Raw genomic sequence first — 15,291 nt, 5'->3', positions numbered from 1 at the left:
TAAAGATGTCCAGCCCTGAACCAGCTGCAAACAAAGGGATCTGAGCCAGCAGTGAGTGCAATACAGGGGCAATTATCTGTACTGAGGCTATAGAGACCCTGAGAGGAAAAAAATGCTATAGATTGATTCTACCAGACAAGTAGTGTTAAGAGGCTTCCTAGACGGCAGACTTGCCCCCACAACCCCAATTCCTGACCCTCCGTCACCACATGAAACCACTCCAATACTTTCAGCATCCACAACCCCCCACCCCCCCCCCTCAGGGGCAGAGGCTTGCGTGTGAGGAAAATAACACATCCAAAGAGTACCACACACACACACATACACACACACACACACTCACACAGAGCTACTCCAGCCACCTACTTGTGTTATATAACACATGCCACTGCCTACCCATCCACTGGCAGATTTGCACTGTACTCAGCCACCGACTGAGATGCATCACCAGTGCTCTTACACTGCGAAAGTATAACAATTCACTTCCCCATCTCCCCAACTGAAAGACTCATTTCAGACATGAGGACAGGTCCTCAGGGCTGCTGACACAAGGGGCTGATGCTAAACGACCTATGTCTCTCCTGACAGCGTAAACTGAGATTTCAGTCAGATGGCCTTTTCCCAACGTGACATCTGACAATCCAATGAGGGTAAGTGTGGCCAAAGGATTTGTTTTCAAAGTGGACCACTAATCATGCCCAAGCTCTCACTCGCCAGCACACTAAAGGTAGGGTCCTATTTACTAAAAGCCCTGTTGGCATGAAGAGGCCACAGGAAGATTTGTTTTATAGTGTAAACAGACAAAATGTAGCTTTGAATTAGCTTGGGCCTACATTAGCAGCCAATTTTTTTTAGGCCAAAGCCAGATTTCATGCTAGATTCTGACACAACAAAAGATACCTTTTTTTTTAAGCTGACAATCACTTGAAGCCAAATATGTGAAAAGTCACCATTTAGTCGTGTGAATATCCTCACAAAGGCCTTAAACAAACATGAGTAATGTGAGTTATCTCTTGCTTTAAACATAGTTTTTGTGCAAGAACTGGACAAATAGCACAGGGCCCTGCAAGTCTACAGCACAGTGCTACTAAGAAAACAATATGCTGAGGAAATAAATGTCTTGTAAATGTCTTGCAAAATGGATACAAATTGCTCACTATGCCTTAAAACAGCAGCAGGGTGCAGTATCTCTAGACACCAGTTGGTCCAATTTCACAACAGAATGGGTCCAAGAGCACAGCGGGCCCTGAGATGTACTATGTGGCAACACAAGTGTCATAATTCTTGCTTTTTAACTGTACAGTATTTTATTTGAGGCCAGTAGTTCGTTCCAGTGCGCGAACACAAAATCGAGAGAGAGCTCATCTTCGGAGAGCAGTGTCAGGCTGCTGAACAGTGCACTTTTCATGCCAGACTCCTCAATGAGGAAAATCTCATCATCCAAACCGGTGCCATGGAGAAGCTGCACTGACACAGCCCTGAGCAAGACTCAACGGTTTATATCAAATGGGCACTGCAGAGTGTCCGTTCACACAGAGGACGATACAGTCATTCAGTTTACAGCACTGTCTCGAATCTCAGAAACGCTGCATTTTTAAAAAAAGGACAAAATAGTGCTCGTCGCATTCTGGTAACCTTTTTTCTTCCAAATCTCCATAGTAACATCGCTCCTAAGTGGCAGGCTATTAAGAATATGACTCTTGTGAATGACTTCTTCAGATTTTATTCACATTTGCTTTCTGATGTTTGGTGTTGGCCTCTTGTGTCCTGGCATTTTGCGGTCCTGCTGTAATTCTGGCTGAACACTGAGATAAATGTGCTGTCTTTCTGCCAGAGGCTCTACTTTTTTAACAAAGGGCAACTCTCCTAACAGTCCTTTTCATGATTTATGCATATGTATACAAAATACTGCAGCACTGAAGTCATTAAGCTCTCTCTCACACTCGAGTAACATACAAACAGAGAGACTATTTCGCCTCTATAACAGTTAGAAAATGAAGGCTTAGCATGCAATCATAAACTTACACCCTTAAACCACATGGGTATAATGCACTAACGTTATTATTTTTGCTCACCACAAGCCATTATTTGCTTGCAAAGTAGAGAAAAATGTTTTCATACTTTAAATGTTCCACAGTTTTAAAGTGGAATCTCATTAATCATGCGGTTATCTGTTATGGGCAGCATCTGGTCTCTGTACCACTAACAATAGGGTCCATTCAAACCTTAATGTTAAAGCTATGGTTGAAAAAAAATCACAGAGGGGAAATACAAATTCAGACATGAAAAGAGTGGACAACATTCAGCCACACAGTGCCACAGGAAGTAAATCTTTACAGCTTGGAGCTGTGCTAATAGAGGCCATTCTGAAAACTCCTCAGTTGTTGCATCCAAAATGGGACTGTGATTGTATTCCTAGAGGGGTTGTAGTACATGCAGTTCACATACCCCACCACATGACATTAGTCCTGGGTCATGGCCAGGGGGATTCAGCAGTGGAACAACTTTAGGTTATTCCAGTCATGGAAAGCAGGAAACGGGGGTATAAACAGTAATGGGGGTCACATTACACTTCCTCTCTAGTGATTCCCAGAGAATAAAACATCTCTCCACAACAAACCCTCCTCAGAGTTTTGTTATGATTCGCAAAACAAGTGACCAAAATATCACAGTTTGATCAAGACTTAAGCTGAGTAACAGATGCTACAGTGCAGATTCAAATTTATACTTTATTGAAACCAACTGTGCAATCAAGCATTTTGAATCACTAAGACATCTATTTCCCCACAATCAGCTTAAAAAATAAACTGACAAACAAGCACCTGGCACGTTGCCTGAGTTGAGCCCTTTGAAGGCAGTGTACACAAGGCCAGAGGACATGTCGAAACACCATCAAAACAGTGACATCTACTAAAGGAATGTCGGACCTGAGTGATAACACTCAGCTGGCACATGTTTAACAAGCTGTACTGACAAGATGGCTAACCGCAGAAAAGCAGTGCTGACAATGCTTAAACTATTTTCAGTTCAATGAAAAATAAACTGAAAAGAAATAACATTATTCGTACAGTAAGGATATTCTATTTACAGCCAAGTGTGAGAGCAAATGTCATACTGCTGCATACATATCTAGCCTTAACTACTACAAATGCACCACATGATTCCACCCTTGGGGGTGGCTAAAGCAAGAAGAAAAGAGTTGTAGAACTGATTTTATCATCACTAAAACAAGTTTATTTGACAAGTTTAAGAAGGTGAGACCTTTATGTGGGGTTTTACACTCAGTCAGGCTGTGGTAGTAGTAACACTGCCAGATTAGGAACAACAAAACCCCTCAACCCTTTGCTCAACAGAATCCATTCAAACAACAGAGCAGTGACTTACATGAATAACTCCACCAGCCATTTTCAAGCTTATGGAAATAAACAAACTCAAGGCATATCCTTGAAGACTGTCTGACGCAGAAAAACTGACATGTCCCTGCGCTATTAAGGGAATTACATTGAATTTCCACAGCCATGCATCCTTTAAATAGTCTGTGTGTTCTCAATTACAAAGCACTCCAAAGTCAGGAGTAACTGACTTCTAACCTCAAAGCTATAACTAACATAGCGTATGCTGTGATACTCTACAGCATTGTGGCCTTACATAGGCAACACTTCTTTTGTCCAGTATTTTCCTCTACAGTGAAGAAAAATGTGCTCCCTGAGGGCCAGAAAGTATGATATTTGTCTTCAAAGAGAACGGACAACAGGGCATTTTTTCCAAAAGAACAAGATCACTGCTGAACAGATCAGCACTTCTTAAATGGTGCTACATAAAAATGCTTCTGCGGTCCAGGTTGATTCTTTGCCATGATTCTCCATTCATCCCCAATTAAATGAGATCTGAATTTCCCCAGTTAAATTTCCAGAGACAAAATGGTCTCAGATAACCATTTCTATTCTAAGGACACTTCATTCTTCACCATGATCCTCTATCCATCCCCAACCTGGATGAGGCCAGAATCTTCCCACAGTTAGTCACGGGACTGCTGGCAGGCTGAGGGGACTTGGAGGCATATGCGCCTTTCCATCTGTTGCTCACTCACTGCTTTCCAAACCCCTTCCTCTGTCAGGAGCCATCTGCTTCCAGCCCTACCCCACTGGCAGGAAACATGAGCACTTCCACCATTGGATATGGGCGATGCACACATTGAAGAAAGGAAAATTGAATTGACTGTCTCAGCCTTAAAACAAAACAAGATGTTAAAAAGGGAATTAGAAATATCACAAGACAATACAACCTTAGATGTAGGGATGCGACTGATTATCATTTTCATTAATAAATAATCTGCTTATCTAAAAATCTAATTATTTTCTGGATTAACCTTTTAAAAAGGTCAATAGAATGTTAAAAAACAGAAAAAATTACTATTTCCTCAAGCCAAAGGAAACGTCATCAAATTGCCTTTTAAGCACGACCAACACTCCAAATCCAAAGATATTCAGTTTATTATAATTTAAGACAAAGGAAATAAGCAAAGTCTCACAAGTGAGATGGGAAAAGGGAATGTTTGGTATTTTGGCTTAAAAAATTACTTAAACTGATCAATTATCAAAATATTTGTCAATTACTTCTCTGTAAGTCAACTACAAGATTAATTAACAAATCATTTCAGCTCTACTTATACGGAATGAAAAGATGATGTGTACTATGGTAATTTAAAGGGTATAAATTGTACATTAAAAGATTACTCCACCGATTTAACATTGCACTCATTACACACACACTATCAAACTCAGGATGGACAGTTAAAAAAAGTATCAAAATCGATGTAGCAGAATCAGAAATACTATCTTTTTAATTCCATGCAGTCTTTATCCTTGTCAAAACCTGCTGCCTACATTACCCACAATGCAACTCAACCGCCCACACTTCCGTCGGAGATTCTCATGTGTTATGCTAGTAACAGCTAATGTAGCCTCAAGCCACTAGCCTCAAGCAGAGGCAAGTAGCGGGCTAGAGAGGTCTGGTAACCTCACTTCTTTCTAATTCTACATCTCGAAATTGTTTTAATTTTCAAACTTGTAGTCTTCAGCTCCAACCGACGCTGCCGATCTCTCTTTGCGCAGCTCCCTCTGAAACTACAAAAGGCTTCATACAACTTTTTTCATATATGTAGCAGTGCTACCCAGACAGACTTTCATGTGTAAAATCGGTGGAGTTCCCCCTTTAATACAGCATGCCGTTTCATCACCATATCCTAGTTCATATCACATAACTTTAAAATTTAATTGGAAGAGTCACATCCTTTAACTTCCCAATATATTTGCAGCAGAAAAAATATCAATCATATTACGTCACCATATGTCCCCAGAAAGTCTTTCTTTTCAATCTTTCTTTCATCTAAATCTAATGAGGCTGCTTAATGCTGAACAACCACGGATTCATGCATGGCTGCGACAAACATTTACCGCTCTTATTCTCTCATCCTTTAGTGAAAGCCATTCAAAATGAACCGTGCTTAGAAATTCAATGGCTCTTCCCTTTAATAAAACATTAAATCAGAACTACTTCACGCTACCCATTAACATTGTCACAATATGAAAGAGAAAAAAAAAACCCTCCACTTTCTGCTCGTAAGAGATTAGAATGAGTATACGTAGTCTAGAGTATATATAGTATTCCTTAAAAAAAAAAAAAACCTGACCAGCTCACCCCTACCCATCAACATTCAGAACACAAGAAAAAAATTAGCTGTCCATCAATGGGAGAGAGAAAGCCTTTGTTCAATGGCACAATGGAGGACATTCTGCTGTGGAGGATAGCGTCACATTCAATAAGCCAATGCTATGGTGCTGCAGCAGAGAGAGGGGAGCAGGGCTGATGTAGAAGTGGCACTCTGACCCTGCAGACCTCCCAGGCTGAGCCTCTGTTTACAGCTCACCAGTTCAGCTCATCTCTGCTGACCTGTGGTCAAGAGTCGGGTGCAGTGTCACAGTGCGTTTCAATGGGGGCTGTAATAAACGTTCTGAGGCTGCAGAGGGGAGAAACTGTATAGGCTGATCACAAAACAGGGAGTCTTTTGAGAGTGAGGCATGTGCAAACGTTGTTATCTGGAGTGCCTCTGTCAGAGGAAAGTCTGTTACTACTACACTCCCGAGAATAAACCTGTGACGTAAACCTGATGTGAAGTGTTTTTTCAACACAGCTCTCAAGGATTAAACATGGCCGAAGCTTGATACTTGCCATGCACAACACAGAGGTGGTTGAGATGCTACAGAGGATCTAAAAGTGTCTCCAGCTGAATTTGAAATCAAGAGAAGCTTACACTTTATCAATCCCCACTTGGGCAACTGACATGTGAGCTTCATATGCATTTCAGGTGTTCAGATTAATCCGTGTTAAATCACATCAACAGGCCCAACTGAAAGCTTGACAGTGGTGCTGTGGACCTCTGAGACACATGAGACATCTTTACACCTACAGTTACTGGATCAATCTCTTCTCAAAACACAGATGCAACCAAAGTGAAATGTGTATTTTTGTAGGCAATCTGTATGGTTCTCTTGATTTTAAGAGATATTCACATGTACTGTAGAAAAATATACCAGACTTATAAAAAGGACAAGTTGAGCATTTTGAGGTCCAACAGCATAAGACACACGCCATTTATAGTGACCCCAGGGTTGATTACAGAAGTGTACACGTCACCCCCCCCCCAACCTTCTGTGTTTCTTGTGACAAGGCCATGAAAAATATAAAAATAAAAAAATATGCTTATTAACATTCTTGCCCATATTTGAGAGGACAATACTACTTATGTTGTTGCTTTCAGTATAAAGAAAAAGCAAGGAGGTGATAGCTTAGCTTAGCATAAAGACAGGAAAGAAATGGCTAGCCTGGCTTTGTCCAGAGTTCAAAGCAAAATCTCAAAATCTAATTTTTTTTAACCTGACAAACAAATATGTACAGTAAAAACAACAAACTGTAGTTTTGCTCAGAGTTGCGTGTCGTAACTATACCTCAGCGAACAACATCCAGGAGCGGTGACTTCCTTGGAGTGTTCTACCTTTCTATTTGTGAACATATTAAACAAACAATATGCCGTACAACATGTTGATAGGTAAGATTTAGATAAGTAAACAGATTTTTCAGCTTTACAGAGAGCCAAGCTAAATGTTTAGCCCTGCTTCCAGTCTTTAAGTTAAGCTAGGCTAATCTGGCTTTAGCTCTTAGCACACAAATGAGAGTGATATTAAGCTACCCATCTAACTTTCTGCAAGAGAGTTTCTTAAGGTTATCAACAAACCTAGATAAATAGAGTAATGCTCACCAACCAGTCGACTAGTCTCACTATTTGATTAAAAACCAAGTGGCACAGAGCAACTTGGTGCTGGAAAGAATGTAGAGAGTATTTGCACTGAGACCTGTAATTGATCATGTTAAAAAGTATATTGGCTAAAGGTTATTGTAAATATGTGACATGTGACATTTTTGTAAATTTAATATTACATTTTGGCTGTCATACATAATATTTGACCACCTTATTGCACCCAAAAGACATCAAGACCCATCTTAACAAAGCCAGAGGTGCTTTTAGTCAACTTCATAACATCTGGAAATCCAAGCAATACAGCCTCAAAACTAAGATCAGGCTTTACAACAGCAATGTTAAAGCCCTCCTTCTGTATAGCTCTGAGTGCTGGAGAGTAACGAAAAATGACATGAGAAAGGTCGACGTTTTCCAAAGTAGCCGCTTATATAACATCTGCGATATCTACTGGCCTAAAAAGATCTAAGATGAGGAACTGTACAGGAAGACAAGCAGCATGAATACATCCCTTGAAATAAAGAAACGCAGGTTATGATGGCTCGGTCATGTCCTGAGAATGCCCATTGAAAGGATACCTAAAGTTGCTTTGATATGGACCCCAACTGGGAGGAAAAAGAGAGGCAGACCAAAAAACACTTGGTGAAGGACAGTGATGACAGAACTGAAAGAGATGGGTCTCTCATGGGACGAAGTACAGGCCAAAGCACGAGACAGGGTTCAGTGGCGGCATATAATTGCGGCCTTATGTCAGAGCTGGGACGAAGAGGATAAGTTATTGGTTTGTACTGTACATGCACATATATTGTAAGTTTTGTGGTTGTGGCATAAAAAAGAACTTCCTGCTCACAAAATGCTAGAAATTCAAGGTGTTTTAGATGAATGCCTCTGAATATAATATATAATAATGTCTATTTCTAAAGTTACCATCATCTCCAGTTGTCCACTCTAAGTAATTTGTTACATAGAAAAATGAAAAAAGAAGGGCAGGGTTGGGCCTATTCCATGCTTCACAGATGTATTTATGTGAGGCTTTATTTAGGCACAAGATCTACGACTAGTAAATACTTACTGAGCTATTCTATAAACACCAACATTCCACGTTTAACAGCAATTTACATTGACATACCGTGTAAGAAACGCAGCTGGTGGTATTGACTGACATTCTAACTCTATAACAGTTTCTAATCCATATTCACAGATACAGTTTTGAAATATAATGAGCACATTGTGAAGACTTCACTTGCCAGAAGTAGCAGCGGCATTCTCCTGACACAGATGGCCCACAGTGACAACTGTAAGCCCAGTTCACCAAATCAAATTCCAACCCCTGAACCACACACTCAAACACACCTCAAACTCAAAACCCTCTGCAGCCCCAGTCTGTTATTTCATGTTTAATGAATGATTATTAATCTTGTCCATTTTCCCACCATGATTATTTAAACTACAAAAGCAGTATTATACATATTTTCTGCTACACCATGACCCCATGTGGTCAATGATAACAGTCTTAATTAAGATATTTCAGAGTTTTACATCCCAGTGGTCATGAGGAAATTAATCCCGCTTCAGCAGCAATGGAAAAGATGCATTATCATCATGCTCTGCTTGTGATTAGCAGATGAGCACTCTGCTCATGCTCTCCTTGGCAATTGACTGCAAGAGAGACACAGTGTGTACCAGGAAGCTGCTTAGGTGCCACGCAATGCCAACAGAGAGCTCTCAGGCTTCAGTCTGTGTGCTTTTTGTATCTCTCTGTGTCGTCCCTATTGCTGTTTGAGCACACAACGTCCCATTGTGCAGAATTATTAGTCCTTTCTTGAAATCCAAAGCACCCCTCTGAGTATCAGTGGATTTGACCGGCGTTGCTCTGACATTGGGCTGTCAGATGGAAATATGAATGTCAGCGTGAGCTTTTGCAGCTTTGAGAGAAACGGTTATTGCTGAATGTAGAAGATAACATTACAACAATGTAACATCATAATACTTGGCTCAAGGATATCACCAAAAACACACACAGGTCAGTGTCCTGAAATCATAACCCGCTGTTGAGAAAGTACAATGCCACCTTGAGGCTAAAAACACAGGAAAGAGTCAAACCTTTAAGCCACAACATCTATCACTGATCTGGGGAATTCTTGACCTTTGCTGTACATGCCAGTCATGTTACACAGTCTAAGGATGCGTTTATACTTCATATACCTGCGTATATCCACATATCTCTTATACTACCTACACAAGAACTAAAAACTAGAGAATATTATATAAGTTTGATAAGAGTATAAATTAGGGTAGCAATCAGAACTTCCTTTGCAAAAAGAACCAAACTATTCCCACGACATAGTCTTGTTAATGGAACACTCCTCCACATTGAAATGAATAGCTAAAAATATACTGGAAATCACGTTACAGATACCGCCTCACCAGCTGTCTCCATCTCCATCTCCATCTCAGTGATCTGGATTTTACTCTCCTTACAAACCTGGACACATGTATATTCCTACCAATCAACTCCCTGAACAAACCACTTGCCAACTGTAGCTCGAGGTTCAAGGTGTAAACAGCGATATTACCATGTAAAAACCAACCTCCTCTCCTAGCTCCTGATCCAGTTTGGAGTCAGTAAAACCCACATTAACAAATAATATTTTCCTCTGAATAAATTAACCTATCTGCTATTCCAAACAATTAATTATGCAGCAAGGGCATGGTATCCAATGTCTTGCCAGATGTTTGGTATTCATTAGCTTAGCTATTTGAACTCAACTCTTGTGTATCAAGTACACTGTAATTTCCCACTTAGGCAAGCTTTAAGGACAAAGTAAGAATATCTCTAACTCTGTAGAATGTAATTCCCAATAATTACGTCTACATGTGAAGGGCAAGAAAACATTTTGTCCAACCATGCATAGCACATTGTGCCTTAATTGCAACACTCTGGTGATGCAGATGCTTTTATGCTGCTATTTATTTCCCTTATTCTCCCCATGACAACGTGTGACTCAGGCGCATACTGTTTTAGTTTAATCTGCTATCTCTTTACCACTGCTATGGTGCAATCCTCCGCTGGATTTGCCTTTCTCGGTTGGCAGTTGAACACTCCCCTGCAACAAACTTCAAGTTTCTGCTGCATCATCAATGTTACTCAAAGAGGTTTCAAGATGGCCACTAGCAAGTAACTGATGTGATGATGAACACTGGAATATCAAGAGAATTAAGAGATTTGGCTGTCAATAAGAAGACAGGGCTACCAACTCATTACTGATGTTTCCATGTAGACTCAACAAACTTCTTAACAGATTATGTAATTTATTCTTTGTTTAATGACATTCACCTAAATCTTTCATATATGTTTTAGATTTTTCTCTTCTTTTATACAGTGAATCAATGATTGATTTGTAATTATGGTTGATTCTGTCTTCGATTTGCTGTAGCAGCATCCAGCAAGTTAATGTGAGTCAATCTGTTGGTTAGTGTGTCCGACTAGTTTCAATTAACTGTGGAATATTATCCATCACTGGTCACAGTTACAAAGTGTACATATAGGTGTCTACATGGAGATGAAGACTAGTCCTAGACTCATTCCGAAATTATGGACAAAGGTCTGCTAACAAAGGCATTGGAGAACATTTAGGCCAAATCCTTGACCAGACAATTGTACCTTTTAATTTAGCTCCATTGATAAAGCACAGGTTTGCCACACCAGCGACCCCACCACCTAATCCTGAGGAAGTCATTTTAGCATCAACATTCTCAATAATCCGGGTCATATGTCATCAACTTTAGGTCCCTTATCCAAGACTCTTGGATTAGCGGCAAAAGCCTCAAGACTTTACCATTGAATCCTATTGGCCAACCACTTAGTGTTTCTCTATATTTTGGCACTGCCATTTGGCTTGCACATTTCCCGACCGGGTCATTCTTACAGCTTATCCTGAATTACATGCTCATTTAATTGAAGAGCTTCAGTAATCCTTTATTCACCGACGTTGTTTTAAAAAAAGAGAAACGAGAAAAACAAGCCATCCCTTCTTCTAAAATGCTATTTGGAATTGTAATATGAATTGGCTCACAGAAACCAAAGAGTGTCCTGAATATCAATCACTGCAGAAGGAATAACACACACACACATACACACACACACACACACACACATATACATAAATGAGCACGGTGTGTCATCGTCATATGAAGGCCTTATTAATCAACAGAACAACTGGGAAACCTTAGTAACGATGGGAATTCATTTTGTAAGGGCTGTCATTTCTATTCACTCTTTCTTCAGCATTTCCAGCTAAATGCATGAGCCACTGGTTCCTTAGCAACAGACTCCGCAATGATGCAAGATTGAAGAGGAACAGATCTGCAGTTCCACAGTGCAGGTGAAGGCAAGTCGGCCAATGTCTCCTGTTGCAGTTCTTCAAAGCCTCTCGAAGTTACAGTTATTAAGGCGACTGCATCTCATTTAACAGCACGAAAAAGCACCAGAATGTACATCAAAGCTAATGTTTTTGTGAGAGGGATACCAAAATCTGCCTTTTTGACATACAGTGTATGCCATTATGCAGGATCTAGAAATATCAATTCAACAACATTCTCCACACATGTAAAAGCAAAGCACACCTTAACCTATTAACAATGTGCTAAATAGATACATCTCTGAGCCTGTCTTGCTGCTTAGTAGCAGATTTTCCTCTGGGGTTTAATATTTTCCAGTTTAACACTTAGTATAAGCCTGCAGGTGTGGACACAATGCAACAATCATAGTTTTGTTTTCATTCCCAACGATGCCTGACCAAATATACAGACAATGTGATATCATAGTTAGCCTCAAACGTCAATAATAAACACCAGCCTTAGCATGCAATAAGAAAACAAGGGCTTCTTTCTAATATTTTTGAGAGAAAGAGTAGTAACCCAAACAGACAATACATGCAATGCAGCCACATGCTGTACATTTGCCACTGTACCTCTTACTCTGCTCAATGTTCATGAACTAGTTGCCTGGATATCAATCTATTTATATAGTCACATTGTATCCTTAAAATACGAAATTTGACACACCAGCTTGATGGAGTGGATCTTACCATAAAAGTAAAGTTCAACATCACAAAATGACACCTGGAATGTTTTCCAAATGTATGACATCGAACAGTGGAAACATCCTGAAGGTGGAGTTTTCCTGGCAATTCTTTAGGAGGAAGAAACAAACTATTTGGTTCAAAAGTGATTTGAGAATGAACTGAGCAATAACCTTCGTGTTTTTTAAAAAAGGCACATCTAAGAGATAACTCATAAAAGGCTCCAGTGTTGTCCTATCAAGATACAAAATAAAGACATGCCTTCATTGAGAAAATTATGTAACAATCCTAAGACATCAGAGAAAAAAAGAAAAAACGGTCGGTGTCTCAGGTTGAACTGAGACACCACAGGCCCACCAGTTGATGCTTTATTTTCACATCAAGATGATTTTAATTTTTCTTCTGATCTGTCCCATCATAACAGTCTGATCCCGCCTTAAGATTTTCTGAAAACCATTAGTGTATGTTGTAGCATGTAAATCCAGGTAAAAATCTAAACAGATTGTTCAAAAATCATCAAAAGCAAAACCAAAAGTACCAAATCTGTCCCTGCTGTGTCTTTGACAGTTAAAGATCGAACATCCTGATGCATTATCAATGTTGACTGCATATACTGATTGTTCCCTGATAACATAAATATTCTCAAAAACTTATCTGACAATCCTGAGGCCTGCTGATAACCATGGATATTTGTATTTCTAATCTATGTTAAAGCAAACATTACATCAATCATTTGCCCTATTTTCCTTAAAGATGCATTAAGTGGTTATTTTATCAGCATTTAACAACATATCCCATGAGTCTTTGCTATTGGCATACTGTCAGAACTTCATGGGAACTGTAGTTGTTAAATGATAACAAAATAATCATTCTGTATCTTTGTCAGCTACTAGCCAATAACACTGCTGAGTGTTATTTTACACACACTTCCAATGTAACATACATAACTAAACAATTGCATATGTTGGTATATTTTAATGACTGCTATGAGTGATGTTTTCAAAACCAACTGCATATAGATTCCTTCAATTTAACCATAAGAAATGCGTACAAATGTAGATAATGCTACCTAAGTTAGGATTGGAACCACTGGCGCAAATGTTGACATTTACAGGGCTCCTGCAATCCTTCTGAAGACCCATGACAGCTGATATTGACGGACAGTACACTGACTGTCGTACAGTAGACTCACCGCTATGTCACACGGCCACTGATCAGATACATGGATGGATGAGTAGCAGGGAGAAACACATAAGAAACCACTACCATCATTTAAGACACTCACATCTGACAGCGCATCATCTTGAGTTGAATTTGAAGCTCGTGCAGCCTTCCAAATACCCGTGAGGTCAGGTATACAGTCACGGTCATCCTTCCTCGCACAGGTAGTAACAATATGAAATAAGAATATGCCCACTGAGTGAGTTTATAACAAACCTAATGATGTCCATTTCTAGTGGCACATTATTATTTCTTCTCTCCTGCTCTCTCTCTCTCTCTCTCTGTGTGAATGTGCCTCTGCATTGTTCAGGGCAATCATTAGTTTCATGTAACACGTTATTTCACATTTGGCAGCCTTGTATCACTGACAGGGGTTTGAATTAAAGAAAAAATATATATATCAGGATATCAGGATGGAGGTCAGACCTAACAGTGGATATGCTGAGAAGACAGTGTCCTCTTTATCAAATCCCATTAAGCAGCAGAACCATTTTTTTAGAGAGAGCTAATTACAATTGCACAAGCTGCCTGTTGTGAGTGCAACTGAATATTTTATTGTTAACACTGCAGTGCATGAGGGCAATTCAATACTTGAACAGGGACTATGAGATCGGCTACGCCCCCAACCTCAAAGTGTGATTGTTGACACTGTTATGCGCCCACAGTGTTACCAGTCTGCATAAAAGGATGAGAAGGAGACCCCCCTCTAAACACACACATAAACCCCCTTTTCCCCCTAGCCCTAAATGAATGAAAGGCACCAAACGATAGTGAAAACACAGTATGACCCCCCCACCGCCACTACTCACCTTCAATGGAGATTACATGCTCTCGGATCTGGTTCTGCAGGGCCAGGTCATCAATGCGCTCGATCAGGTCGTAGATTGCGTAAATGTTCGGATGGACAGACTCGAACCGATGGATCTCTGCCCTGATGGCCGCTGAGTTGGACAAAACAAATTGCGAGCCCGCTGGGCCGGGTTGGGCAGCCTGCCCCGAAACAGTCCCCGAACCGAACTGGCCAGCCCCTGAGCTTGCAGACGATCCGGATCCAAACTGGGACGGGATGGACTGGGGCACTGGGACGGGAACGGGAGCCGGGACCGTTCCTGGAGTGGGCATGGCTGGCTGAGACTGCTGCGAGATACCGGACACTGGGACGCTCGACTGAAAATTCATCTTGGCGTTTTTGGAGCGACTAACTCTTTTTTTTTTTTTTTACAACGGCAAACACAAATATGCAGACTAGGATTTAGGATTCAAGCGATGCGAACAAAAGAAGTCCGCGCGAACTGATGGTCTGGAAAACGATCGGCGCAGAAGCATCAATAGTTGGTCGCCAATTGCAACAAAACGCGGCTTTTGTTCATATTATTAAAACTTGACTGTGATTCATTTTCCGTTATTGGCCAGATCTGTCCAGGGCCCTTTTTTCTGTGGCTTACAAACCCGCAATGCCTACCACTTGGACACTCCTTTATGGGCTACACCGCTGTTGTGGTCAAAGCCGTTTCCTTAGTTGCTCTGTTTGTAGGGAGACAATGGGCTAGGCTTCAGCAAGGCGCCCTGGTCCACTGCCTTGAATGCGTTGTTTCTGCGCTGAAATGAAATAGCGTTTAGTCCTCTTTGGTCCAAGTGGTCCCTGCCCAGCGCCCTCCTCCGCATGCTGAA

At 40.6% G+C, this 15,291-nt stretch overlaps 1 protein-coding gene across 1 annotated transcript in view; it reads right to left on the bottom strand.

The window, feature by feature from the left end:
* The window catches only part of agap3 (ArfGAP with GTPase domain, ankyrin repeat and PH domain 3), a 121,400-nt gene extending 106,109 nt beyond the window's left edge, over positions 1–15,291 (bottom strand). Inside the window, exon 1 of the mRNA XM_042428803.1 lies at positions 14,430–15,291. Within this exon, the coding sequence (XP_042284737.1) occupies positions 14,430–14,799 (370 nt within the window). The 5' untranslated portion in view covers positions 14,800–15,291. The remainder of the gene's footprint in view (positions 1–14,429) is intronic.

The sequence above is a fragment of the Thunnus maccoyii genome, chromosome 12, assembly GCF_910596095.1.
Source record: "Thunnus maccoyii chromosome 12, fThuMac1.1, whole genome shotgun sequence".
NCBI lineage: Eukaryota > Metazoa > Chordata > Actinopteri > Scombriformes > Scombridae > Thunnus > Thunnus maccoyii.
Note: the sequence above shows the minus strand (reverse complement) of the source record. Positions and strands in the feature narration are given on the sequence as shown.